The sequence below is a fragment of the Muscardinus avellanarius genome, assembly GCF_963383645.1.
Source record: "Muscardinus avellanarius genome assembly, chromosome: 6".
NCBI lineage: Eukaryota > Metazoa > Chordata > Mammalia > Rodentia > Gliridae > Muscardinus > Muscardinus avellanarius.
The window spans coordinates 15,343,893-15,370,103 of record NC_137791.1 but is presented as its reverse complement, the minus strand read 5'-3'; the positions used below and the strand labels follow the sequence as shown (position 1 = coordinate 15,370,103).

At 38.7% G+C, this 26,211-nt stretch overlaps 1 protein-coding gene across 6 annotated transcripts in view; it reads left to right on the top strand.

Moving 5' to 3' along the window:
* Nucleotides 1-26,211, top strand: part of INPP4B (inositol polyphosphate-4-phosphatase type II B) — a gene marked incomplete at both ends in the record, with an annotated part of 387,908 nt that overhangs the window by 102,165 nt on the left and 259,532 nt on the right. For 5 of the 6 annotated variants that reach the window (XM_080697036.1, XM_080697033.1, XM_080697032.1 and 2 more), the window contains 2 exons: nucleotides 8,175-8,225; nucleotides 19,310-19,389. In XM_080697036.1, coding sequence (XP_080553162.1) covers nucleotides 8,175-8,225; nucleotides 19,310-19,389 — 131 coding nt within the window. The remainder of the gene's footprint in view (nucleotides 1-8,174; nucleotides 8,226-19,309; nucleotides 19,390-26,211) is intronic. The other variant, XM_080697034.1, reaches the window with a different exon arrangement.

The window sequence follows — 26,211 nt, the reverse complement described above, 5'->3', positions numbered from 1 at the left end:
ATTCCATACCTTGCCCATTGTACAATGCATTTTTGAGATTAATTGTAGAATTTAGAGTTAGTTTACAAGGCTCATATTCACACACACATACAAACTCTCATTCATTTTAGAGTGGTAATTTTTAACATAAACTTTGTACATTGAGATCAAGTAGAAAGGGGATCTTCAAAAATACCATTGCCTGGAAACTTCCATCTGAGGTTTTGATTTGATTCTATTCAATTATCACAGGATATGACTTGTGGATTGGCATGAGAAGTAAATTCAAACACACAATCCACCTGATTCTGATGTGTGGTTGAGGTCAATCAATGAACAGTATGGATCTCGAATATTCAAGATCAAATGTTCTTCAGAGGTCCATGTGTTGAAGGCTTGATTCCCAGACTATGGTGCCAGCACCTTTAGGAGGCGGGGCATAGTGAGAGGAAGGTAGGTCATTGGAGGTGTGCCCTTGAGGATACTGGGACCCTGGTTCCTTCCTCATTCTTTGCTTTCTAATAACTACCATGTGAATACTGTAGTACTACAGGCCCAGTGCAATAGGGTGAGAGCCCATGGACTTTAGCCTCTGGAACTGTGGGCCAAGGGAAACCTTTCTTTCTTTAAGCTAATTATCTCAGGTATTTTGTCACACTGACAGAGAGCTAACTAACATAATAACTACTACTTTGTGGTAGTATTTTAAAAGTAATAATAGGCCCACCCATTTTATTTACCCTATACATTTCTATTAAAGATCAGTAAACAATAATAGCCTCTTGCAAAAAATTTAGGATATACCCATTGCTGATATTTGAAGGAATCTTTCTTGGGAATTCTTTTAATCATTTAGAGCTAGGTAGTTGCTGCTCGTTTTAGAATGCTAATGTAATTTCCATTTTCCCAGAGTCTACTTCAATCCCAATATATATTCTAGCCAGCCACTTCTCTCCTTACTTAACCTGTCTGGAGCCTTTGGGCATATGAGTTTACAATACTACTTCTACAATATTAATTTGTGAGACTGAAGCTAGAAGTAAAATATTTCAGGAGAAATTTTAACTGTATCTTCCAGAAATATAATTTCAGATAAAATTTCCATATTGTTTAGGTGATTTTTCTAAAATCCTCTGTCTACATCATTTAGGTTTGCATAGGTATTATTTTCCTCATCCACAGCAATATTTAAATAATTGTAAAATCATTATTCAAGACTTACTGACTGGCTTAAGAAAATGGGAGATTTTGGGAAATTTTATTATTAGATGTTTTGACTCTTACTATGTCATTGCTGTTGCCTAAGGACAAAACCAAACAAAAACAACATAAAACCCTTTGTCTTCCTAATGTCTTATTTTCTGAGATTTCCAGTGTTTCTAATAGTGGCTGAGTCATAGTAAGTACTTAATATATGTTTACTGAGCTTAAAATAGCAAGTTAAGATTTAATATGAGCTATTTTGCTTTATTTCCTCATAACCATAAACTGAATCCAAAGTTTCATTTAAAATAAATGAGAGGTTTAAATTTTTCTGGCTGCTTAAACAAATGTACATATCCAAATATAAACGCCTTAGCATAATAAAGTTTACTTCTTAATCGTTATGGTAGGCAGAATCTTAAAATGGTCCCTGAGATTACCACTTCTTTTTGTATATTCCTTCATAACTTGCAGGACGATGATATTATGGCATTTACTCCCATGATTAGCTCATGCTATACAGCACAGTTGACTTTATAAAGATTATCTCTTTCAGAGTTGAGAATTGAATAGTGGTTAGGAGAATTTCAGGAGTATAGAGGAGAAGGAAAAGTTAGGGAAGATTTGATCAATGGGTACTTTCATAGCTTAGACATAAAAAGTCCCCCAGAAAAGCTCATCTGTTGGCAATCCAGGAATGTTCAAAGGTAAAGTAATTAAATCTGGTCTCTTAATCTCATCAGTAGATAAATCCATTGATGAGCTATATTATGAATGGATTTAATTTGAATGGATTTGAATGGGTTACCCAGTAACTGTAGGACGATAGGACGTGGCTGGAGGAAGTGGCTCCCTGGGTATGTGGTCTTGGGGTCTATCTATGTCCCTGGCTCCTTCCTGTCTTTCTCTGCTGCTTCCTATCTGCCATGAACCGAGCAACTTTCCTGTGCCATACCCTGCCACCAGGATGATTCTGCCTTGGAGCCAGACAGACAAGGACAGAACCTCTGAAACCATGATGCAAAGAAACCTTTCTTCTTAAGTTGTTCTAGTTCAGATGTTTCGGTCACAACTATGGAAAAGCTGACTGAAAAAAGGGAATAAATTACAATCAGGATCAAAAAGTTCTAATGTACCACAGCATAGTTGGGTGACTCCAGAAAACCATTATGGACTGTATAGCTCAGGAAGCTAGAAAAGAAGGCGTTTGCTTTCTCATAAAGGAGTGGTAAATGTTTGAGGAGATGGAGATGTTTTTATTGATTTAAACATGTAAGGCTGAGGATATAGTTCACTGGTAGGACATTTGCATAGCATGCATGAAGCTCAGCATCATAAATACATAAATAAATAAATATATATATGGTTTTTTTTGGTGTTACTGGGGTTCCTGGAAACCCTTCTCCAGGATACACTCCCAGACCTATTTTTTATATTTTTATTTAGAAACAAGCTCTCTTAAACAAGCGAGGGGCTTCGAACCTGCGTGATCCTCCTGTCTCCGCCTCCCAAGCGCAGGGATTACAAGCGTACATCACCACGCCTGGCTTATAATTTTTATAGTGTTATTAATTAGTCAAAAATAAAATTCACTTTAATTAATTAATTAATTAATTAACTAATTTTGTGGTATTGGGAATGGAACCCAGGGGCATTCTACCTCCGAGCTACACCCACAGTTCTTTTTTGACTCTTATTTTTGAAACAGGGTCTCACTAAGTTGCGGAGGGCCTAAGTACCCGAGGCTATCTGCGAACTGCGATCTTCTGGTTTCATCCTCCCAAATGCTGGGATTATAAGTATGTGCCACCACGCTTAGCCAAAATTCACTTTAATTTAAAAGAAAAATAAAGGAGATAATCTGTGGTGAGCCTGTCTTGCTCAGGTAAGCCTTTAAAATGGAGTAAATATTTTCACAAGACAGAGATCTGAAATGCAGGGCTTTGGTGCAAAAGGGACACTCTACTCCTGGATTTAAAAATGGGGGATGTCACACACCTGTTTTCCTTGCTTCATGGCCTCTAGCAGTTCAAAGTTGCCCAGCTGACAGCCATCAAGAAAATGAGGACCTCCATTCCAGGAGTGCAAGAAATTCAATTTTGATAAGAGCCTGAGGGGCCTTGGAAGCAGACCTTTCCCTAGTAAAGCGTCTGATTGAGGACACAGCCAGCTGGCACCTTGATTTCAGTCTTGAGAGACCTGGGTGGAGAACCAGACACAGCATGCCTGGAGTGCTAGATATATAGATCTGCAGATCAATAAGAGCTAGAGACCTCTCCAACTGCTATTGTCTCTCAAAACAATGGATAATGTTTTAAGCAGCTGTAGAAAACTAGCACAGGCATTGAATAGTCTAATGATGCTACTAGTGGTTGGCAGATGGCTTTCTTTCATGTGGCCATTTGGGGAGCCAGGTGCAGCTCTGCCATTGCCATAGGATTGAACTCGTCTATTTCTCACCATCAGAAGAAGCAAGAGACACTGGAGACAGCACGCTTTATATACAGTCCTGGAAACTCCAGCATGTACGCAACAAAGATCACTTACACGTATATTCCATTGGTGGTAGCAAGTTACATGACTGTACCTGTATAAAAGAAATCCTGGGATATATAGTCCCAACTGAATAGCTTCTATTCTGAACACCCTAATTATAGAAGGCAGCTAAGCACTTTTGACCCAGTTTGTTTGTTTTTTAATATTAAGATAAGTATGTGTCTTGCTCCAAATTATAACTTAAGATGCATAGAGAATTAGAGTAACATTTGCATTGGGTGAGGAGATGTATTTCAATGGCATATTTGTTTTCTGAGACATTATCAGATGTGACAATATTCTGGGTAGTATATGAGGGGCTGTCTCCCTCTGAGAAGGGTTCCTCCAGCATAAGCCACCCTTTCCTTCTGCCTTCCTGCTGACGCTGTCCTGGGAGACGGCTGCTCTGTCTCCTAGAGATAAAGAGACACACTTGCATGTGGAAGACACTACCAGCCTGGTGCAGAGACTCAGGCCAGCTCCTGATCAATGAAAAATATATCAGCATTCACCTGTAGACCAGGAGCACTTAAACTGTGACACATGGCTGACAAGTTTAAGGAGCGTTTTCTCTATAGATTTTAGCTTTAGTGCTGTATTCACGGATGCCGTCTGGGGGGAAGGGGAATTGGAGAGAGAGAGAGAGAGAGAGAGAGAGAGAGAGAGAGAGAGAGAGAGAGAGAGAGAGAGAGAGGAAGGGAGAGAAGAAGAAGAAGAAGGAGGAGGAGGAGGAGGAGGAGGAGGAGGAGGAGGAGGAGGAGGAGGAGGAGGAGGAGGAGGAGGAGGAGGAGAAGGCGGCACCATGGGCTCTCTGCTTGTGTTTTCAAGGTGAATTGCAGTAGGTAGTAGGATTTTGAACTTCTGAGGCTGACAGAGAAAATAATTAAGTTGTTTTATATGGACTCGAGAAGTATTTCCAATGGAATGTATGACAGGATCATCCATGTGGTCTCTCCTATGAACTGGTCCAGACGCCTTGTTTTCTTTGATACCAGAAAATTCTTCCTGCAGTCAGGCAGACACTCTTAAGTTCCAGGAAGAGTCAGGGAGGGGTATGACAAAGACAAATGGGAGGATAACTGCTGATAAGACCAAAAAAGGGAAAATAATTCGTAAGAAGACCACTAATTCTCATGGGGTGTGACATTGTCTATGAACCCAAATACTCCACATGCTACAGCGAGGGCCCTCCCTCCATCCCTTCCTCATCAAAGGAACCCATCTAAATTTGTTCAGAGTTTATTATTTTTCAGTGACATAGTCCCCTCTCTCCATTTCCTCTGTGTCTCTGTCTCCTCTTTCTCCCTCTGCATTCCTTCCCTTCTTTCTTTATACTTTCCTTTTCTTCTTTTCTTCCAGCTTCCATTCCTCTTGTCCTCATTCCATGCCCTTCTGTCTCTCTTCCTCTTTCTCTCTCTGGGTCTGACACCATCCTAAGGGCTGAAAGGATGTAGCGCACCAACTTATAGGGTCTAATGTCAAGTCCATATTAGAGGCAGAAAGGCATCTGGCATATGGAAATTAAAAAGCTCTTCCAAGGTTACCAGAATGATTCCACAGACTTTGATCCTATCACTCCTCTAATCGAATGCCTTCTCTGCTTTCCTATTACCCAGAATAAACAAACAAAAAACAAACCTCTGGATCTATAACAAGGTAATCTTCTACAGAAAATGATCTCCACTTATCTCCTCAAACATGTATAACTCTAGTCACTTCTTTGTAAGATCCCTATAGCATAATAAGAATATATATTTCCTTGAACACAGTTGAACTTTTATGATTTTGTGGCACATGCCTGCTATATACTTCTTCCTAAATTATCATACCTTTCCTTGCCTAAAATCCCTACTTGTCCTTCAAAACTCAGACCACCCCTCCAGTGAAGCCTCACCTGACACAGGCTGGATTAGTTATTCTTCACTCTCAGAAATGCTCGCAGCAAATGCTCACATTTCCACTCTAGCATGTCTACGTTGTCCTGGATTGTTTTATAGGACTCCATCCACTAGACTCTGAGGTCCAAAGAGAAGAAAGGAGGCCTTATCTACTTGCAAACCCAGTGCCTCCTACCTGGATGGTGTAAGAAAAGAAAAGCATCAATGATGTATGCATTATAATATATATGCATTATATATATTAATGCATCATAATATCAATGACATTAACATTGAAAACAAAAATTTTAGTATTGTACACATGTGCTGGTTTAAATAAATGTTTCATATGAAAATGTTTCATATGACTTTGTAAAATTTAGAATTGGTTTAAAAATTTAATCTTTCAGTTTCTCTAAATCAGGAGCTGTACTAGTGATTTAAACATGCCTCATTAAAGAAAATGTGATAGACATGTATTTCTGTTATAAAAGTCAAGTTCATTTTCTGTTTCTTCTTTCTGCACAAAATCACACACATATATATATATATATATATATATATATATATATATAGAATTGGGAAAGCTAGTCCATGAATATCTTTAGACTCTTTTTCGTGTTCATGACTTTGGGATAAAGAATCTTCTTTTACAGTTTATTCGTATTTCAAGGAAAGATGAAATTAACATAAATCTAGTAGTTTAATTGGCCATGTAGAAACTGTCAATGCTATTCTACATTTGTCCATCAGTAATCATAGTTTTAAATTTACATAAGTATATACACACATGTAATCCAAATCAAATAATATAATTCTATCTATTGAACCTTACAATTTCTGATTTTTTCACTGTATTTGTAAATTCAAGCATAGAGCCTTGGAAAATGTTATTTGACAATTAGATATTTCTTCTAAACAATATACATAAGTACGTACATATATGTATGTATTGTATATGTGTATTTACTTACATATAGTCCGTTATACTATAAAAATATATCAACAGAAAGGGCCATACTTATGCACATCATGTAAGCAGTCACGCTATACACACTCACTCTATGGTCCATAACAGCCTCCTGTTCGTACAGCTTTCTTCCTCTCTGAGGCCAGCTGCTGAGTCTCAGATAATGACACTGAGGTATAACTGGGCCGGAGAACGTCATTGCAGCTTCTGAGCTGCACACGCGTGCAGGCAGTCGGTGCTCTGCCTTGGCATTCTGAGTGGAACGCTTTCTATAAATTGTGTTGTTTACTCTGCCGGGATCCCTCCTGTCATTTATTTTTGCTCTGGTGAACAATTTGGAGTCATAATGACTGACAAATTGTGCAAGCGATAGCGCTGGATCCGTCATAAAGAAACTGAAAAAGAGCGTTAAGCTGGAAGTTGAAAGGCCCGTTTTGCCATGGCTCGGAGCTTTTTTAAAGGAAATGAGAACTGTGTTAAAGATCAGCGGGCCATCAGGAGCTGGCCCAAGCCTTTTGACACTGTTAGGGATATTATAAGAACCGCTTCATCATCCCGGGATAATAGACCTGGCATGGCCAGGTGTGTCAGGACTTAAGGGATTTGAGGAGAAGTACGATTCCTAGCGCTGCATCTCCAGAGGGATTTGTTAAATGATCCCTAACGTGCCGAGCAATTGCGTGCTCCTGGACGGCCTCCTCTCCCCTCCCTCCCTGTAGACCCCTGCTCCCCGATTAAACAGGCTGTGCCTCCGAGTTGCTTTGCATTCATTTAACTGGTTTATCATCTTTATTTTAAATGAAGTCCCTCTAGATGTATGTCTTATGTCTTTTTTGCTTGCTGTGGCTACTTTTGTCTGAAGTGAGAATAAAGGCAGTCATGAATTTTTTCTTTTCATTTAAACTTTTTTTCTTTTTTAAGAGAACCATGGGTTCAGTACCTGTACGTTAGGTTCAGAACATCTGGGGACAGAGCGGGGAGTGCCAGTAGACAGAATAGGTCCCCTGGTGATTCAGAGGTACAACCGGGACTGAGAATCACCACTCAATAGAAAATATATGTCTACTTATTATCCAAAGAGTGGATACTTCAATTGGAATGCTGTACGAAAAGCTTCCCCAGGTTGTTTGACATTGTTCCTCCTCTCCCAAGTGAGACTTATTTTCCAATGAATTCAGATGATAGTGTCTGATAATTTGTCACAGAATTCTCATGGGGGAGGTGTATCCTGGAAGGAGAATAAGTTTTGTTGCTTATTCAGAGAATATAGAGAAAGCATGCATAGATTGACTTTCCCCCACTTCTATCCTTTGCTTTGGCTGTCGGATGAAGGTTGTTTTTGGACGAGATTAAACATCCTACATCTTGGATATTTGACAAGTAGATGATAGGCTGAAGACCTAAGCAGTTCTGTCTACTTAGGAAAATCAGGAAGTTTAAAAACTATAAAAGGACAGCTGTATTGCTCTGTCAAAGGTATTGAACTCAGACACCTCATTAATGATTAACTAGTCTGAACTGAAAGCAGACAAAGGAAGTTGAAGCTAGCACCTGTATGAAGCTACTTTCTATCCCGAAGTCATATAGAAAATGTGTGTTTCTCTTCATAGGTTCGAACCAGTGTCCTACCTGAACATAAGGATCCCCCATCAGAAGTTGGGGTAAGTGATTCTTACATTTCCAAAAGGCACACGCACCATTTCAACATTAATCATTTGACTTTTCTCTGGCCTCTTGCCTGGTAGCTGGCAAATTGAATTGAGTAAAATTAGCAGGGTGTGACTGCTCTGGGAGGCCCTGCCACATATTTGCTGAATTGTATGGAATTCGTTCATTGTCTCCTGAAAATCATCTTCAAATAAATTCATCTAGTTCACCTGTTAGAAATGAGCCTAGACAATGCCCTGAAGGTAACTGAAGTGTAATTCTTAGCCAGCCTTCCTGGACCAACAGGAGGCTGGGGAAATTACAGATGTAGACTTCACCACGACAGGAAGACAGTAGAACCAGCCATGGGGCCATGATGTTTTTTACTTCCTGCCATTTAGATACTATGGTGCATTTCAAAAGAGAGGCTAGATCACTAATGCTTAGTCGACTGGCGGGAGGTCCTGCTAGGATTGTCCTGATGCATCTGAGGTCTTACATCTCCAGCTTTCAGAAGTTTCAAGAGTAAGAGGGTACTAGATGCTTCTGCTTAGGTAAGGCTAAAGTTGGAGGTTGACAGCTGCAGCAGGCTAAATACCTGCAATCTGTGCATTCAAAGAAGAGAAAAACGTCCTGAAATATGTTGAAGTCTAAGAGACCCAGGGGCAGAGCCTATTTGAAATCCTGCAGGTTCCTTGACAACCTTCTTTCAGCACATGTGTGGAGCGCTATACTAGGTTCACTTTTTCTTTTTTCGTAGACAACAACCACTTCCAAACCTGCCAAAGGAGCTCCCCCAAAATAGTCACCAAGTATTAGTTGAATTGACTGATCAGAATGTCCTTGTTGGAGTATGTGGGAGAAGGATGAGGGCACCTGGAGCTGGCTTTCTTCTTACATAAGCTTCTGGTTTGTTTTGTTTTGTTTTTCTGGAGTCACCTGAACTCTGGTAACTCTGTTCTTTGATTACTGGCAACACCTTCAGCCTCTCCTGCTGACTCTATCCTGCTGTTGGTCTCTGTGTTCACACCACCCAGGGCCTTTATTTTGTTTCCCCAGAGGATCCAGCATGTTCTTCCCAGCCTCAGGCTTTCAGAGCCACTGGCATATTGTCCTCTCTTACCTAGCTGCTGCTCCACACTGGACTTTCTCAATTCTCAGCCTCAGCTCCAAGCCTCGTTCCTACTACTGCCACCCCAGACACCTGCGCTTCAACTAAATCCTTCATTCCACACTCTCATGGCAACCTTAATTACCCGCTAAAACCTAAGACCTTCTAGAATCTATGACCATCATTATTGTGATTGGCACATTATTGGGTCAAGGGGTTCCATTTATTTATTTAGCTCAAGGAGAGGGAGCCGGTTTAATTTTTTTTTTCTCTTCTAACTGCTCATCACCCCCAACTACTCTAGCACTGATTCCTCCTTGCTAGATGTTTTAAGGATACCCAGGATTAATTGTATGAATTCCTTCTCCTGCCTTTTATTTTTTTACTTTACATTTTAGGAGTCCATTTTATTCAAGACAAATCTTATGTCTTTTCTATGATTTTATTTTCTCTGCAATCTCCTCTCACTGTAATTGGAGTCAAGGAAGGAAAATAATCTTACACTCACAAATGTTCTACCTCTTCCTTTCCCTCCTTCTCTTCTTCTTCTTCCTCTTCTATCTTTTTTTTTAGGGGGGGGTAAGATTACTGGGGATTGAACCTAGGAGCATTTAACCTCTAATATATACCCCCATCCCGATGTTAAATTTAATTCTAAAAGAGTCTCACTAAGTTACTACACACTGGCCGTGAAGCTGTGATCCTCCTGTCTCAGCTTTGCAATACTCCTTCTTTTTGTTGCTCTCCTGTTAAGGATGGAGAAAGGAGTGGGCAGGCCAAGGCTCCTCTGTTGCCCATGGTGAGGACATGATTTCCTTTTGTTGGTTCTGATGCTTCTTAGGCATCAGTGTCTTCAGTATGACAGACACTGAAATGTGGGTTCAGGAATCTCTGAGGACCTTGTCCAGTGTTCCCCACTGTGTATTTTTCTGTCCCAGAGGATGTTGTTCTGAGTCAGCCTTCTTCACTGCCCACCTCTGCCCCTGTTCTCCTGCTTCTGAAATTCACCATCCACTCTTCTGGCTCCAGGTGAGCCCTTTTCTTTACTGTTCACTTGACCCGTATGGCATTCACATGTATTTGTGGTGCCTCTTGGAAGAAGTACAGGCTGGCTGCATCGCTGTTTTTTCTCTCTCAGCTCAGTATTCTCTCTACTGACCTTTCTACAAGCCCCAGGCTACCGGGCACTAGACAATCCATGATTCTAAAAGGAGAGATAATTACCAGCCCCTAAAGGAGACAAAGATGGTTTGGATACCTCCAGTCTTTACAAATGGTTTTTGTAGGACCAGATTCTTTTGGCGTTGAGGACAGAAGTGTATTCCTGAGGGATAAAATAAGACAAAGGTTAGCCTCATCTCCTAAGTAGCACACCTTTTAAAATCCTGACCTTCTCTCTTCTAGCCCTGCTTGCATGTTAACTGGATGTTTCGTGGCTACTCACAGGCTAGTTTTACTAGCTCCTTATTAGTGTGGGGTTGCTAGCCTCGTATGATTAAGTATCTGACTCATAATGGGGTACATTTGGCAAACTGTGGACTAATCTTTGACAAAAAGAGCTATAATTCCTAGACCCAAAGAAAATGTCTCCATTGACATTTTGTGACATACCTATTATATCGATTAGAAATGCATTCAGAGGCAAGTAAATTGTGACTTAGCGGTAGTGGGTTAGGTTTTCTTAGACCTAGGATAACTTCCCACCTGTAACTACCCAAAAGTCACTTCTAGTCCCTGACTCTACACATGGTCCTGCTCCTGTTTTCTTAGGGTATTATCCAATCAGGACACTGTGCCTTCAGGTACCACTTTCCTGGTCATTAGAAAAGTAAAGGAAGCCTGGCATGGTGGTGCACATTTGGGAGGCTGACGCAGGAGGATGGCAGTTCGGGGAAAGCCTCAGCTACTTAGCGAGGCCCTTTGCAACTCAGTGAGACCCTGTTTCAAAAATAAAGAATAGGACCGCCGGGAATGGTGGCGCATGCTTGTAATCCCCGCACTTGGGAGGCAGAGACAGGAGGATCATGCAGGTTCGAAGCCAGTCACGCTGGCTTAAGAGACCCTGTTTCCAAATTAAAAAAAAAAAAAAGTATAAAAATGGGTCTGGGAGTATAGCCTGGAGGTAGAATGGTTTCTAGGAATCCCAGTAACACACACACACACACACACACACACACACACACACACACACACACCTGGTTTCCATCCCTAGAATAAATAAATAAAGGGCAAAAAGGTCAAATCAAGTCACCCTGTTCTTTTACTTATAAAAAAACAATAGTTTTCTGGGAACTCTCATTTGGCATGCTCCTCTGTTCATATCACTGGAAAAAAACTGAGTCCCCCTCTAGAGTGGATTCTGGGTAAAATTCCTATTTTAAATAAAGTCAAGGTGCTATTAGTCATGAGGAGTGGGCAGTATGAATATTAGGGAGACAATTAGCAATGCTTTCCACATTCCTAGTTATTACACTCCATTATAGCAAAGCCCTTGTTTATTATGTTTGCTTTAGAATTCCTAGCTTTGTACCTGAACATTTGCAAGCATATGTGTCATATGTATTGAAAGACTCAGGAAGCATATGGTAATTTGGGTGTGCTGATGTCTTTATGGTTGTTAGAACCACCAGGAAAATAACAAAGCAGTGGCTGGAGTAGCAAAGGCTCTAGGAATTATCTCACTGATACGGTAAATGTCTAGCTCATTTTATGATACATCAGGACTCACATGAAATGCAAGTGTGATAATAGAACCAAGTCTTAAGCTCGGTGGAAATGAGTTTGAATGAGAGCAAGTCAGCGTGCCTTGACTTTCTATGTCCTCAGTGCTTGTATCGCGGGATGAAAATACCACTCACTCAATATCTATCAGTGAAGGCTCAGAGTATTTCTTTGGATACTGCAAAAGGGTCTGAGGGGTGAAACTCCTGCCGAGGACACAGAACTAGTGGTAGCTGTGTCTTTACAGCCTGCTGAGAACTCTAATATTTAAAGGACCCCAATTTAAAATAAATGGAACATTTTTTTATTGTGATCCTTTCAAATCTGTTCTTAAGTAGCATTTACTGGATGCAACCAGGTTTTTTTCTTGCTGATTTAGATAAATATCATTTTGTGCTCTTAGACCTTTTAAAGCATATTCATAGTAAAGATACAATTTTATAATAAACGAGTTTACCATAAAGTGCTTTTTAATGTTTTGGAGGGCATTCATGAAGTTTCTAATAGATTTCTTTCCAATTATTTTTTCTTGCTGATGTCTTTTCTCAATGTTAATAGTATATAAAAAAAAATTCCCCCATTTTCTGTGAGGTTAGAAACCATGTAACCATATCTATTACAGCTGGCCATAAAGAAAAAAAATTACTTTGGCCATGAGAAAGGCCCTTTCCTATAAGTTATATATATGAGATGTTGTATATCACCATTATGATATCAACTTTAGCTATTCAAAGACCTGTTAAAACTTACCCCATAGATTCCGTATGGTTTTATGACAGTAGATCAAAATATTATTGACATAGTCATTTAACCTCTAAACAAGCAGTTTCCAACAGAAATACTAGGGTGTGCTACAGACTGCATGCCACATAAGTAATTGGGATTTTTCAAGTAGCCATGCTCCAAAAAAGAAACAGGTTAATTTTATTGTATTTTTTTTAACTTAACAAGAGCAAATTATTCATTCAAAATGAGATCAATGTTATATTTCACCTTCCTTTTGTCATGCTGAGAACCTTGAGAACATCTTGGCTTTTGGAACCCGGGCATGGCAGTGCACGCTTGTAATCTCAGCATTCTGGAGGCTGAGACTGGAGGATCAAGGTTTGCGAACAGCCTCAGCTACTTAGTGAAGCCCTCCACAACTTAGTAAGACCCTGTTTCAAGATAAAGAATAAAAAATAAGGCAGGGGGTATAGCTCAGAGGTCAAAGGCCCCTGGGTTCCATCCCCAGACCCCCGCCCTTAAAAACAAAGATCTTGGCTTTTGGAGCAGACATGTTTTATGTAGTTAATACCTACCATTGGGTAGTGCTGGCCTAGACAAGAGGTGGAGAAACTTTGAGGAGGACCATGCACATCGCTGTATAAAGGATGCCTCCTCTTTGATGAAAGGCTGGTGATGGAGGTAGGACCAGGTTGGAGCCATGTGTGCAGCGTTGAACCTGCCTTAATAGTGACCTGGGAGCCATTGCGGATTTCTGTACTGAGGTAACTGCAAGCCCTGCCTCGTGAGCAGTCTGGCTCTCTGTGACCTGCTCTGGGTCCCTGCTGGGGCTGGCAGAATAAACAATTTGCACACTTCTTGGAGAGAGAGTCCAGGCATAGCAACCGTTTCCTTCCCTCTTTTCTCCACCCTCTTTGATATTTCGCTCCAGCCAGGTGAATGGGTGAAATTGAGCATCAAACAATTTAATGATCATGTGCCTTGGGGCCTGTGCTCATGGAATGAGAATTATGAGTCTTACATTGTCATGAGCCGGCAAAGGGGCTCATGACAATTTTGAATCTTACATTGCCATGAAACAAAGCACAGGGCGGGCTATATGAGAGAATTCTGGGCAGGGAGGCAGCCCTGAAGTCTGGATGCTAACTCAGCCTCCTGCATTAACTACTTCTGTGACTCTGTATAAGCCGGTTTCCTTCCTCTGCAGGCTGGTAATGCCTTAACAAGCATTAATGTCCCTTAAACATGCTGTGCAATCTAATACACATCTGAGCTGTATGTGATCTTAGGCAGCATATTCTCCCCTATACTAATTATACAGGGCGTTATAGACAGTAAATGTGGTATTGCATTAGACTGAAGAGCTTTTCTATACATTAAAGAAAACTATCAAGAACCTCAACCCAGAGCCCACAGAATGGGAGGACTAATATCTAGAATATACAGAGAACTCAAGAAACTCAGCTCTAAGAAATCAAATAACCCAATTAAAAAATGCACAAGTGAACTAAATCGAGACTTCACAAAAGAAGAAATTCAAATGGCTAATAAATGCATGAAAAAATGCTCTCCATAGAGTTTCCTTTTTCTGTTGCAGTCCTTTTTCTCAGATTCCACATTACTCCCCTCTCCTCCTCTTCCTCCTCTTCCTCCTCTTCTCTCTCCTTCCCTTCTCCTCATTCTTCTTTGTTTTAAAATTCTTTGCCTTTTTCAGTGTATTTAAGAGGGACTGGAAATAATTCTATGTCATCTGACTTCTGGGTATATTCTCTTAGCCACTATGCAAGCTAATATTTAGGGTGTACTTCCTGTTTTCCTGGCCGGATGCTAAATGCTTTGCCTATACTACATTCAATTCTCACCACGGTAACTATGGGAAGGGTACTGTTATCATGTGCAATTTTTTTTTTTTTGGTGGTATTGGAGATGGAACCCTTCTACCTCCAGGCTATACTCCAAGACCTATTTTATATATATTTTAACTTTGGAAACAGGGGCTCTTAAACCAGTGAGGCTGGCTTTGAATCTGCGCGATCCTCCTGTCTCCGCCTCCCTATTGTGGGGATTACAAGCATGCGCCACCACGCCCAGCATACGCAAATTTTTAAATGCAAAAACTGAGGTCTACTAAGTGCTTTTCTGATTATGACTTCAATTTTCAAAATAATAAGTATGGGAAAAGTACAGTTATCATGTGCTTGGGGTTTTTTTTTGGTGTTTTTTTTTTTTTTTTTTTTTTTTTTGTGTGTGTGTGTGTGTGTGTGGTACTGGGGATGGAGATGGAGATGAAACCCAGGGGCATTCTACCTCGAAGCTACACCCCCAGCCTATTTTTTTATTCTTTATTTTGAAACAGGGTCTCACTAATTTGTGGAGGGCCTCACTAGCAGAGGCTGTTCACAAACCCAGAGCCTTGTGTCTCAGCCTCCCAAATTCTGGGATTATACATGTGAGCCATCATGCCCTGTAAACTAAGGCCCAGAATAGTGAAATAAAATGGTCAAGGTCATAGAATTTATAAGGAAAATAACCAACTAAACCGATAGCTGTCTACCAGTGGATAGTGAGCCTGGTGGTTGTGAAACTACTTAATTTCGCAGATTTTAGATAATTTAGTGCCACCCTTCACATACTAAGTTTCACTTCAATGAGATTTTGCTTTTTTTTTCCTTTGTCTTTATTTTGCCCCTGAGAGAAATAGCAGTAAACAGAAAGAGAAAACATGGTGCCTTGAATTATGCTTGAAATATTAAAGAAATTATCTTAAATTCAGTGATGCTGATCAGTGACAGCACAGATACAACAGCTCTATGTTGTTATTCTTTTACATAAACCTCATGTGCTATTTTTCCTTCCATGGAAATTCAGATCTCAGAAAAAGAAAAGACTGGGTTTTCTCTAATTAATTATTTTACAGTGTGTTGAGTAAGTATTCACATATATGGATGATTTCTAATTTTGAAGGTGGGGAAGATCCTTTCCTACCTTTATGTATACAGAGGTGAAGAAAACTAATGAACTGGCTGAAAGTAAATATATAAGTAATTCCATTATTTGATATTTCGGTGTGAAACAATTCTGCCTTGTCTTTAAATTCTTGATGGAATTTGCCAGACGGATGCGTTAGCACACGCCTGTAATTCCAGAACTTGGAAGGCTGAGACAGGAGGATGGCAGGTTGACAGCCAGCCAAACAACTTAGCGAGGCCCTCTGCAATATAGAGAGACCCTGTTTCTAATTTAAAAAAAATTAAAATAGGACTGGGATGTAGCTTAGAGATGGAATGCCCCTGGGTTCAATTCTTGGTACCAAAATAAATAAAATAAGTTCTAGACTTTTATTAATGTACTTTATCTGACAGGGAGTCCCCATATATACTTATTTTTAGGATAAGTGAAGATATGTGAATCTAACTAGTAATTTCCCTGGTTTGACAAGTTTTTATAATATACCACTAAAATGTCATTACCAGAATTAATTTTAACAGGCTGCATTGTTTCTGAAGGTTTTGCTAGTATCAGATCCAGCATGAGATCAAGCATGTGGCTGACAGCTGTGATGGAAATAGATTTGACTCATGGTCATTGTTGCTTGTTCATCGCAAGCACCCACAGGACAGTGGGCGGACATAGCATGCAGCCCTCGCTCCAGACGCTGGGCCTGGCTAGGAGGTGGACAAGCCCAGGGCCTGCTTCCATAGGAGCCCCTGGACGGGTGGATAGGAGAGACTTAGAGCAGCTTGCGGTCATCAGCTCGGCTTGCAGCTGTGCCTTATGGTGTGTCTGTAGCTTATTTCTAAAAATATGCACTCCACCTGTCTCTAGTTGCTACATTCCAATCTGGGGTGTTTGCTGCTTTTATTGCTGAAAAGGCCACAATAATATCGTGACACATGCACTTTGTTAATTCTAAACTCATCCCCACCTACAAAATCTCAAAAGGAGAATAGAAAATAATTTGAAATTATGGAATTGGAAATCATGAAATTTATGATCTGTTGAGTTCTCTTTGAATTGGAATAATAAGTGAGAAGTAGGAATTTAAACTGAAAGCCTTGATTATCAGTGAAAGAAAAAGCAAGATAGTACTGGAGATTAAACCAGGAAGATTCTCCATCTGAGCTACATCCCTAGCCTATTATTTTTTGTTTAGAACCAGGGTCTTGCTAGGTTGCTGAGTCTCACTAAGTTGCTGAAACTGGCCTTGGGCTTGTGATCCTCCTGTCTTGGCCTCCCTCATAGTGGAATTACAGGGATGCTCCATCATGCCCAGCAAATAAACATCTCTTCAAAACAGAAAATGTTGGAATAAAATTTATTACAACATTATACAGTTTACACACAATAAAATAGTTTTGATTGACCCATTTCAGTGAATTATAGTAGTTTATAAATAACTGCAGACTGAGAAGTTTTCTTAACATCTAGTAAAATAACTTCCTCGAACACTTTTGCCAGTGCCACACGTCCACTGTGTGCTATTTTTAACAGAAGACAAAATAAAGGTCCTTCTGGAACTTTAAATCTCAATTATTTATGGAGGGTAAAAATAAGCAATTAAATTTATAATGTGCCAGGTGGCAGTAAGTGCCATTGGAGAAAAACAGAACACAGCAAGAAGCAGGAAGTTAGAGTGTGCAGGTGGTGCCTCTGTACAGATGTGGTCTGGAAGCCACCTCTTGGAGGTGCTTTCGTCAGTAGGATCTCTCTCTCCGAGGCGCTCTCCGCTCTTTGCCAAAAACTCATCCAATTTCTGCATACTGCCTTGATCCAGTTCCTACACCTGCTTGTCTACCTCCATTCGACCTCGTTTCCTCGGTCATCAAATCCTCTATTTTTGCCCAACATTTTTTCATCTGATAATCTCAAATTTTCAACCTGACTCGATGTTTGAACTTATGCTTTTGAGTTTTTAATTTGCTTCATCATGAATGAATACATATATCCTCACCTTCAGAACATCTGTGTTTTCAGATGTCTTCCTTTAAACTTGTTTGTATCAGCTCTTTCAGAGTTTTAAAAAGAGGTATAAATGCCAGATATGGTGGCATGTTACCTGTTATCCCAGTACTTGGGAGGGCTGAAACAGGATCGCAGGTTCAAATCCAGCCTCAGCAATTTAGTGAGTCCCTCAGCAATGAAATGAGATCCTTTTTCAAAAAAACAAAAACAAAAACACCAAGTAGGGGTGAAGGTATAGCTCAGAGTAGAATGCCCGTCAGTTCAATCCCCAGTACCCAAAACAAAACAAATGCAAAAACCCAGAGGTAGGAAATTCTGACTTGAAGCTTTTCCTTTATAGCTGTGATAAACAATTAGTACAGACACTGTATTTTTTATTTTTTATTTTTTTGGTGGTACTGGGGTTCCTGGAAGCCCTTCTACCTCCGGGATATACTCCCATGGGCTACACTCCCACACCTACTTTTTTAACTTTTTTATGTGGAAACAGGGCCAGCGCGATCCTCCTGTCTCTGTCTCCTAAGCGCGGGGATTACAAGCGTGTGCCACCACGCCCGGCGACACTGTATTTTTATATGCGATAACTTTCTATTTTTTTCTGAAAAATTAGATGTCTTATATCTCATTTCTCAGTCCAATGTAGTCAGCATCAGACTTCGATGAGAGAAAGTTCTAGAAGAAGGAGCCTTGACTCCTTTTAGGATAATTACATGGAGCTCAGTAGCAATAGCAGAGGTAGCAATGTGAGTTTGATATTTTCATGTTTACTCCTTGACCTTGAAGAAAGAAGGAGAAATACTGCTTGTGTCATGTGTATCCTAATACTGTGACTTTTGAATCTGAGTGGCCAGGGACATTAAAAAGAGATGGCAGATTTTTATCCCCCAAAAGAGAGAAAATTAGATATTTATGCTTTACATGGAATCAAAAAGAGTCAAAAGCTAATATTCATAGATAAGTCAACAACCCAGGATGATAGGTTTAAAAAGCGATTTTAGGAAATGTAACTGAAGAAGTACCATTTATTTGTGTGTATTGGAATGAAATTATCCCATGCCAGTAAAAAAATAACAAAGGAAACAAATGCTTTTAGATGTTTCTCTGATGGGGGAGAAATATAGCATTTCTATTTATAACTTGTACAGAGTCCCACATAAAAATAGCTCTAAGTAGCAGATTTGCTCATATCTGGGATACAGCATTCAGCCGTTGACTTGAGAAAGTCTAATAAGAGCAACAGCATTGGTAAATACTGAAAGTTTTTCATCTTTTCTTTTATCCTAGTTTTCTTAAAGGGGGAAAATTTGCAGTTCTGGCCACTGGATTTCACATCTTCTTCTTTTTCAGGATTATTAGTCTCTTTGTTTTTAATTAAAAGGTTGTATTTTGCCCTCCGCTACACCCTGAGGTGGAAATACTATTGATAAGCATATTTCTGTCCATGAAATATTTGTCAGGCTAGTAGATTCGATATTCTCTTCTCCTAAAGACCAGTTTTGCATGACTTGGTATGACAGCAAAAATACCAAGGAGCTCCAAAGTTAACACAAAACCATTTCTTTGTTCTATTTTTTTCAGAGAAGTTTCTTGGGGTATGCCAGTTTTAAAGTAGGAGAGCTACTGAAGTCAAAGGAGCAGCCGCTGTCCCTGAGTCTGAGGTGGGTGTCTTTGTTTGCACAACACTGTTGGCGTGAGTGACCCGTGATCCCTATCGATGGCTGGTTGCCTTTGAAGGTGACAAAGCTTGCGGACACTCACTAGATGTCAACTCTCAAATAGCTTCCGCCTCCACTGTAACTAGATAGAGTAACACAGTAATGAGTCGAGTTCGTGTGGCAGGTTGTGAAATGGTATTAGAATCGGTGGGAGCAACAGCCTTGCTTGTCCTCAAAGCAATGATGACATTTTTCTTTGAAAGTAGAAAAAGAAATATAAATTATGATTATGTTAATAGATAGATAGATATAAATTCTCTGTTACTTATGAAAGTGTTCCTTTGTAAATGAAGTGAGTTTTTAGGTCTGAAATGTGTTTGTCAGGGGCAACGTTCTAGCTTTATGGTAATACACAGTAAGCTGATCTTTTTAGATATTTTGCTGCTGTGCTATTAAACATAAAACACTTATTGAGTTGAAGCAGACTCATTCAAACAGAGAGATCATAGCTCACTGATTATGAGCACAATTTATTTTGATACCGAAGATGAGAAAACTGTCTTTAGAAGGTCTCAGAATATTTTAACAATAAGAAATATATTGGATAGGATAAATGCATCTTGTTAAATATACAGGGAATTTGAAAACACTGGCCTATTTTCTAGCTGTATAATAACTTTTATAATTATGTACACATGGATAACACCACTTCATAGTATCTAAATAGTATGAATAGATTCTAAAATGATATTGAACATTAGTTATAAATCTTTAGAAGTTCTTACTGTAATGAAATATAGAGACTACTTTTAGGAACCAGACTGTGAAAGTGGTCCTTGATCTTGTCCCTTCTTCCCTTAAGAACCTACTCACAACCAATTTATTTCATTAACCATGTTCTGGCTCCTGCTAGAATCTATACTCCCGGTTTTCTCTCTTTCTGATTTTTTTCCATAATTATAGCTCTGTATTTTGTTGTCTTCAATGTAAAAGAAGTTATACTCATCTGACGCTGGTGCATTTTATGTGAGAAGACATATAAAACTTTTTGCCATTTTGGGATCTGGCTTCCAGTCCCTTTGGCTGCTGTTATTACTTTCAGTGTGAAGTATAAAAGGGCTACAAAAAGGCGAGCTGTCACTGAGCGGACACCCTACAAGTTGTCATCACTGTATTCAGGCATCCTATCATGCCTGTCCGACTGTTGCAACTGACCCCGGTGACCTGGGTCTGTGATAGAAGATAGCACACTTCTTTCACAGACAGAAGATAGTGAACTAGCTTGGAACTCCTAGTGGCCGCGTGTTTTCTAGATTAGATGCATAGCCCTTTCCTCCTCTTCTTGCTGGCTCACTGTTACTAACAGCAGCAGCAAAGCATGTAATAGCAGGAGGCACTGTTTTGAAACAAAGAAAAAAGCAGGGGACCAGACATTCATAGTGAAAAGAGAATTATAAACACGTATCATACCTTCAGAAGAAGATAAAAACAGAAGGGGCACATTTAAACTACTATATTTGGAAGAAAAACAAAATATAAAAGAATTCAGATTCATATGAAAACAAGATAAATGTCCACCTTTGATTTGAAGATCCCTGATTCTTAGTAATTTGATACATATTGTATAAAAGGAAAACTAAACAACAAAGAATTGAGTTCTTTTTTTTAAGAAGAAAATGTTAACTTTAGAATACCAATGTTGAAATGACTAGGGTAGTAGTTTTCCTTTTCTGTGCTTTGCCAAAATTGTTGACTTCTTTCCTTATGAACCAGACAGATTATATTTATCATAGTCTTTTGATTCCTGGTACATATTGTTTGTTTTATTTCTGGTATAATTTATCTTCTTTTCCGTGACTCTGTCTTTGAGATATTATGTTTGGAAGAACATTAGGTCAGGGCTAAGAAGCACTGTTTGTTTTGATTTTTAATAGTCCTTTGTACTGATTATTTTTGACTTTTTTTTCTTTTACATTCCAGTTATTAATTTTAAAACAATAAAAGTAAACAAATTCACATAAATTGGGGCTTGTCTATAGGCACCATTCTAGGATGGTCTTTATTTACTTATAAAGAATATATAATTTATATATTATAAGTAATATATAACATAAATAAATATTATTCATTTATCTGTGCTTGAGCTTTCCCAAATCTGAGTCGTTTTGTGTTCTGTGTTTTCTGACCCTGTGGGTGCATGGTGCTTGATAATTCAGACTCTAGAACCCTCAGCTAGCTCCACAGAGCACCAAGGTTTAATGCGGTTACTGATTCATGTGTGTTTTGAACTGGAGATCAAATGTGTAGGATTTTCTTTCTTTTTCCTACAGACAAATTAAAGGGGCAAGAAATATGTACTTGATTTTTGAATTGAGGCCCACACATTTATGAAATATGATATTTATTTTTGATAGTATAGAATAAAATATGTGTCATACATTGGGGGAAATTACTTCAATATGCAAAGTGGTTTCTACTCACACAGATCGTCTTCATTTAATGTGTGGTCTACCATGTTTTTGAGTACTCTAGAATCCCAAGTAGACTTGGAGTCTTTATTTAGTATTAAATAGTCTTTATTAAGTAGTCTGTATTTAGTACCTTTATATTATGCCTACTTAGTTCTACTACTTTACACTTGATAGTTCTTATTTCTTTTTTTTTTGTATTTTAATAGTATTTTTTGTCTTACTCTCTAGTTTATTGCTATAGAGTTATGACTTTTCAACAATATAAAGTGGATAATTATATCAGAATGATAATGGTAGTGGAGTCAGAGATAGTAACAATAGCGCACTGTGTGCTTTATGCTTTTAGTATGTTTAAGTTATCTCGCTGACCCTATGATGTTATTATTTTTCCATTTCATAAAACAAATTGAAACATAGAAAGCACTTTAGTAATTTGTGCAAAGGTACAGGGCTCTCCAATAGGAAAGGGAAGGCATAAAGCTAAACATTTCTGACTATGAAGCCTGTGATCTTCATGATCCACTTGGCAATGCCTCCTTCAGCAGAGGAGGAAACTGAGAACCACTTGAAGTGTATGTCACATGTCACATCGCTCCGTGAAAGAGCAAGGCAAGGGTTTGGGTCCAGTTTCTTTCACATTTGATTTCACCAGTATATGTTCTAAATGAGCTTTAACAAGCCATGGACAACTTGGAAATATTAAACATTACTACAAAACATGAGAAGGCCGGTTAGTTTATGGGGGATTAATTGGAGACTGAAGGAAACCTATGAAAAACTGTTCTCACGCCAGAACAATGGCTTTAGCAGGTCCTGGACATGATTTGCTGTCTATGTTCCTAATAGGTGTTTTCCACAGTGACCTGTATCTCTTGGGATCATACAAGCAGAACATTGGAATATCATAATAGTATTTTATAATTTAATAACAGAATGGAAAAGTCCAATCTGTGACTAGGATTGGTCCTCAAAGTCAGAGAGAAATAATACAATAATCTTAAAGTATTCAAACAACCGCAAAGGCAAAACTACCACAGAGCAGAAACAATCTTAAAGAGAGAAGTCCTATTTTACCTAGGAACTCCTTCTCTGAGGAATGGGAACAGATGGAAGTGTTTCAACTTTGTCTGGGCTTCTTTGTGTGTTTTTTTGTGGCATGGATTTCATTCAACAAACATATATTAGGAATTTTCCATATGCAGAGAACAGTGGCAGGCCCTACAGAAAATATTAAAAATGGCAGCACAGTTCATGTTTGGGATTAGTATTACCAATAGAATGTGTCATGAACTATAGCACCCACTAGCCTGTAAGGAAAGTGCTGGACACTTCTCACGTGCTATTTTATGACTTAATCCATACAGCACTATCATTTCTATTTTATAGCCACTTGTCTGATTCCTACAGTTGGTAATTCTACAAGCAGGATCGGAACTCAGTTTAATTTGACTCTAGAGCTGTCTCTGTTTTTGCTTTACTACTTTGTAGGTAGCTCACAACCTGCTAGAATCTTCACTTCCTTCTTCATTTTACGCTGTATCCTCTGGAGAGTTAGACAACATACATTTATTAATACTTTATCTTAAAATTCAGTCTTAAGTGCCTGTAACATAGTAGAGTTTCATTAATCATTTATGGGAATTCTGATTCACAAGGATGACTTCCTTTTATTTTTATATATGCTATCTATAAACCCCATAGAAAGAATTTATTTCTGGGTGGATTCCATGTAAATTAGTGACCACAATACAGAGTAAGCATTAGAATATCTTGGAGATGAATAACTTTCAGAACAGTAGTGGGTAATAGATTGGAATCTGCTTGAAAAGCTGAAAACCTTACTTTGACCACATGCATTTAGGACAGGTCATCTCACTGTACGCCTTCACACGGTCACGGCAGCTTTCAGCTCACCTTAACAAGCGTTATGTTACTTCTTTTGTCATCTCTACATGCAACCCTCCAGTTTAAGCAAAATATTTATATCCTCTTAACAAGATGGATATGCTATAAAGGCTTTTTAAAAATTTAGATCTGTAGGCATTTATTCATACAAAGAGGATTTGTCTTATTTTTATTTATTCTGTCACATGTACAATACTGCATTCACTAAACAAGACTCCAATGACCCTGAGTAGAGTGTGGTATTATATTTTATACAAATGTGTGAGAGAGCCCATGAAGAAAAATATTCGACTCTACTGTTTGTTTTTAAAATTTACCTCTTTTATGTGGCAGTTATATGGGTACATATGTATGTATGTACATACATTATCATGCAGTGTGTAGATGGATATATGTCTGTGTACTTATTTTAGGACTATTTTCCTTTCTCAAAACCCATGAATAATTATTTTTTATTGTTTTCAAATCTTTATGCTTAGAAAAGACAAGATTAAACTTGTCAGGTTTTAAAGGTTCTGTTTTCTTTTTTGGTTATTTGCTTAATTTAACTTTCTTAAACACACACACACACAAGTTGTTGTTTCTAAAAATAAAACAGAAAAAGTGCATAGTTTTAACTGAATCTCTCAAAGGCATCTTTCTTACTTGATAGCTGAAGATAATAAGAAGAGCTCCTATAGGCTATGATATAGAGTCCTCTCTACAAAGCATGCATGTTTTACTAGCCACATAGTAATAGATCAAAATAAGTTGGTACCTGAAATACTACAAGTGGGTCTTGTTCTCCATAGTGACCTGAGAACAGTCTAGCCATAGATTGATTATAGAATCTTAAATGATGGATCTATTAAGAAGGAATTTACTTTCAAATGATAGTAGGCATTTTAGACCTTTAATTTCTTATCACTATATTTCTTGCACAAAAATAAAGGTATATAGCTCTTTTTATTTCAAGCACAGGAGCCATTCTTTACAGTATGTGTAGGATGATTACTTCTCTAGCACACATTTTCTTATCCATATCTCTTTGATCCTCAGAGATGATTTAAAAATCTACATCTGACTAAGTTAAAAGTCACATATTTTGCATAAATTTCACCCTCTTTGCTTTGTCTTCCAGTTAGTTTTTTTAGAAACCAGAAACTAGTATTGCAACATGATTCTGATGGTCTCCACAACACTATTATAAATGTTTAAATAATTTTCAATATTAAGTAAGACCAATAGAAATTAACTAGCTGCCAACAGCCTGTCTTTGGCAGAAAGTAGCATATCTGTGATTAATTATAAAGCAGCATAGTGTCATACTTTATTGAATGCATCAGTGGAAAGGTAGAGAATGAGGATGGCATATAAATAGCTAACTTAATTGGTGCTTTTGCATAGAAAACTAAAAATTTACATTCTCATCCCAAACAGCAGTGCATCCAAACACTGCTTTTTTTTTTCTTCTTGGGAAATGAAGAACAAAAAAACAATAATAATGAAACAACAAACAAAGCAAAAACCAAGCGCATCGATGGCAAATGAACATCCACAAGGCATAGATGTGCACCTACGTGAGAGTCTCATCCCCTGAGCTCTTCTTCCGCTATCTTTTGGCATGAGTCAAATCAAAGTGACAGGAAGCTCCTCCATGCACTTGGGCTTAATGTACATATAGGTGGTGGTGGTGGTTATTGTTGTTTTTTGACGTTCTTAATGTGTCAATGTCTCAAGTGTTTTGTCTAATTTAATCACTAACAACCTTAATCTTCTAATGACTCAAAGGTGATATTTTTCTTGTTTTAACAAGCAAAGAGAGGAGGGGTATTTCGATTTATCAGGGACACACAGATACGAACATGGTGCTAGAGGAAAAGGGTTCTTAATATCAATGATTTTCCAGGGACTATGTAGTTTGTTTAGAATCTTAGCATTAAATTATTTTAGACGCCAAACAGGGCCTTGAAACTTACTGGCATTTCAACAACTTCTTGGAATTTTTAGAGGCAGAAAACTCAAACACAGGGTCTCCCTGTCCCATCTTGCAACAGCCTTATGTTAGAACAGGATATTCCTATTATTTCTGAAAGTCCATCTCTTTGTCATGGTCCCATTTCTTCTTCATGACCTTAAGTAGAACAAGCATTCTTTTTCTCTGTGACACATTTGAAATTGGCTCTTTTATACAACTTTAAAGTCTTTTTTCTCTCAAGAAGTAAAGTGAAATACTAACAAGAGGAATTTGATAGCAGAGTTGAGTCCTTCCTGGGTCACCAGGGCTTGCTTTTGACTCTTTCATGTCTATTAATACAAGTAGCAACCACTTCTCTCCCAGGGTGGTTCAGGGCAATTAATAAATGTAAGGAAGTTCCAACCACTGCCTTCACTAGAAGAAAACACTGTAAACATCGTTTCCTTTGCGTCTTGCTTAACACTTACTAATTGCACCGGCCATCCTTACTCT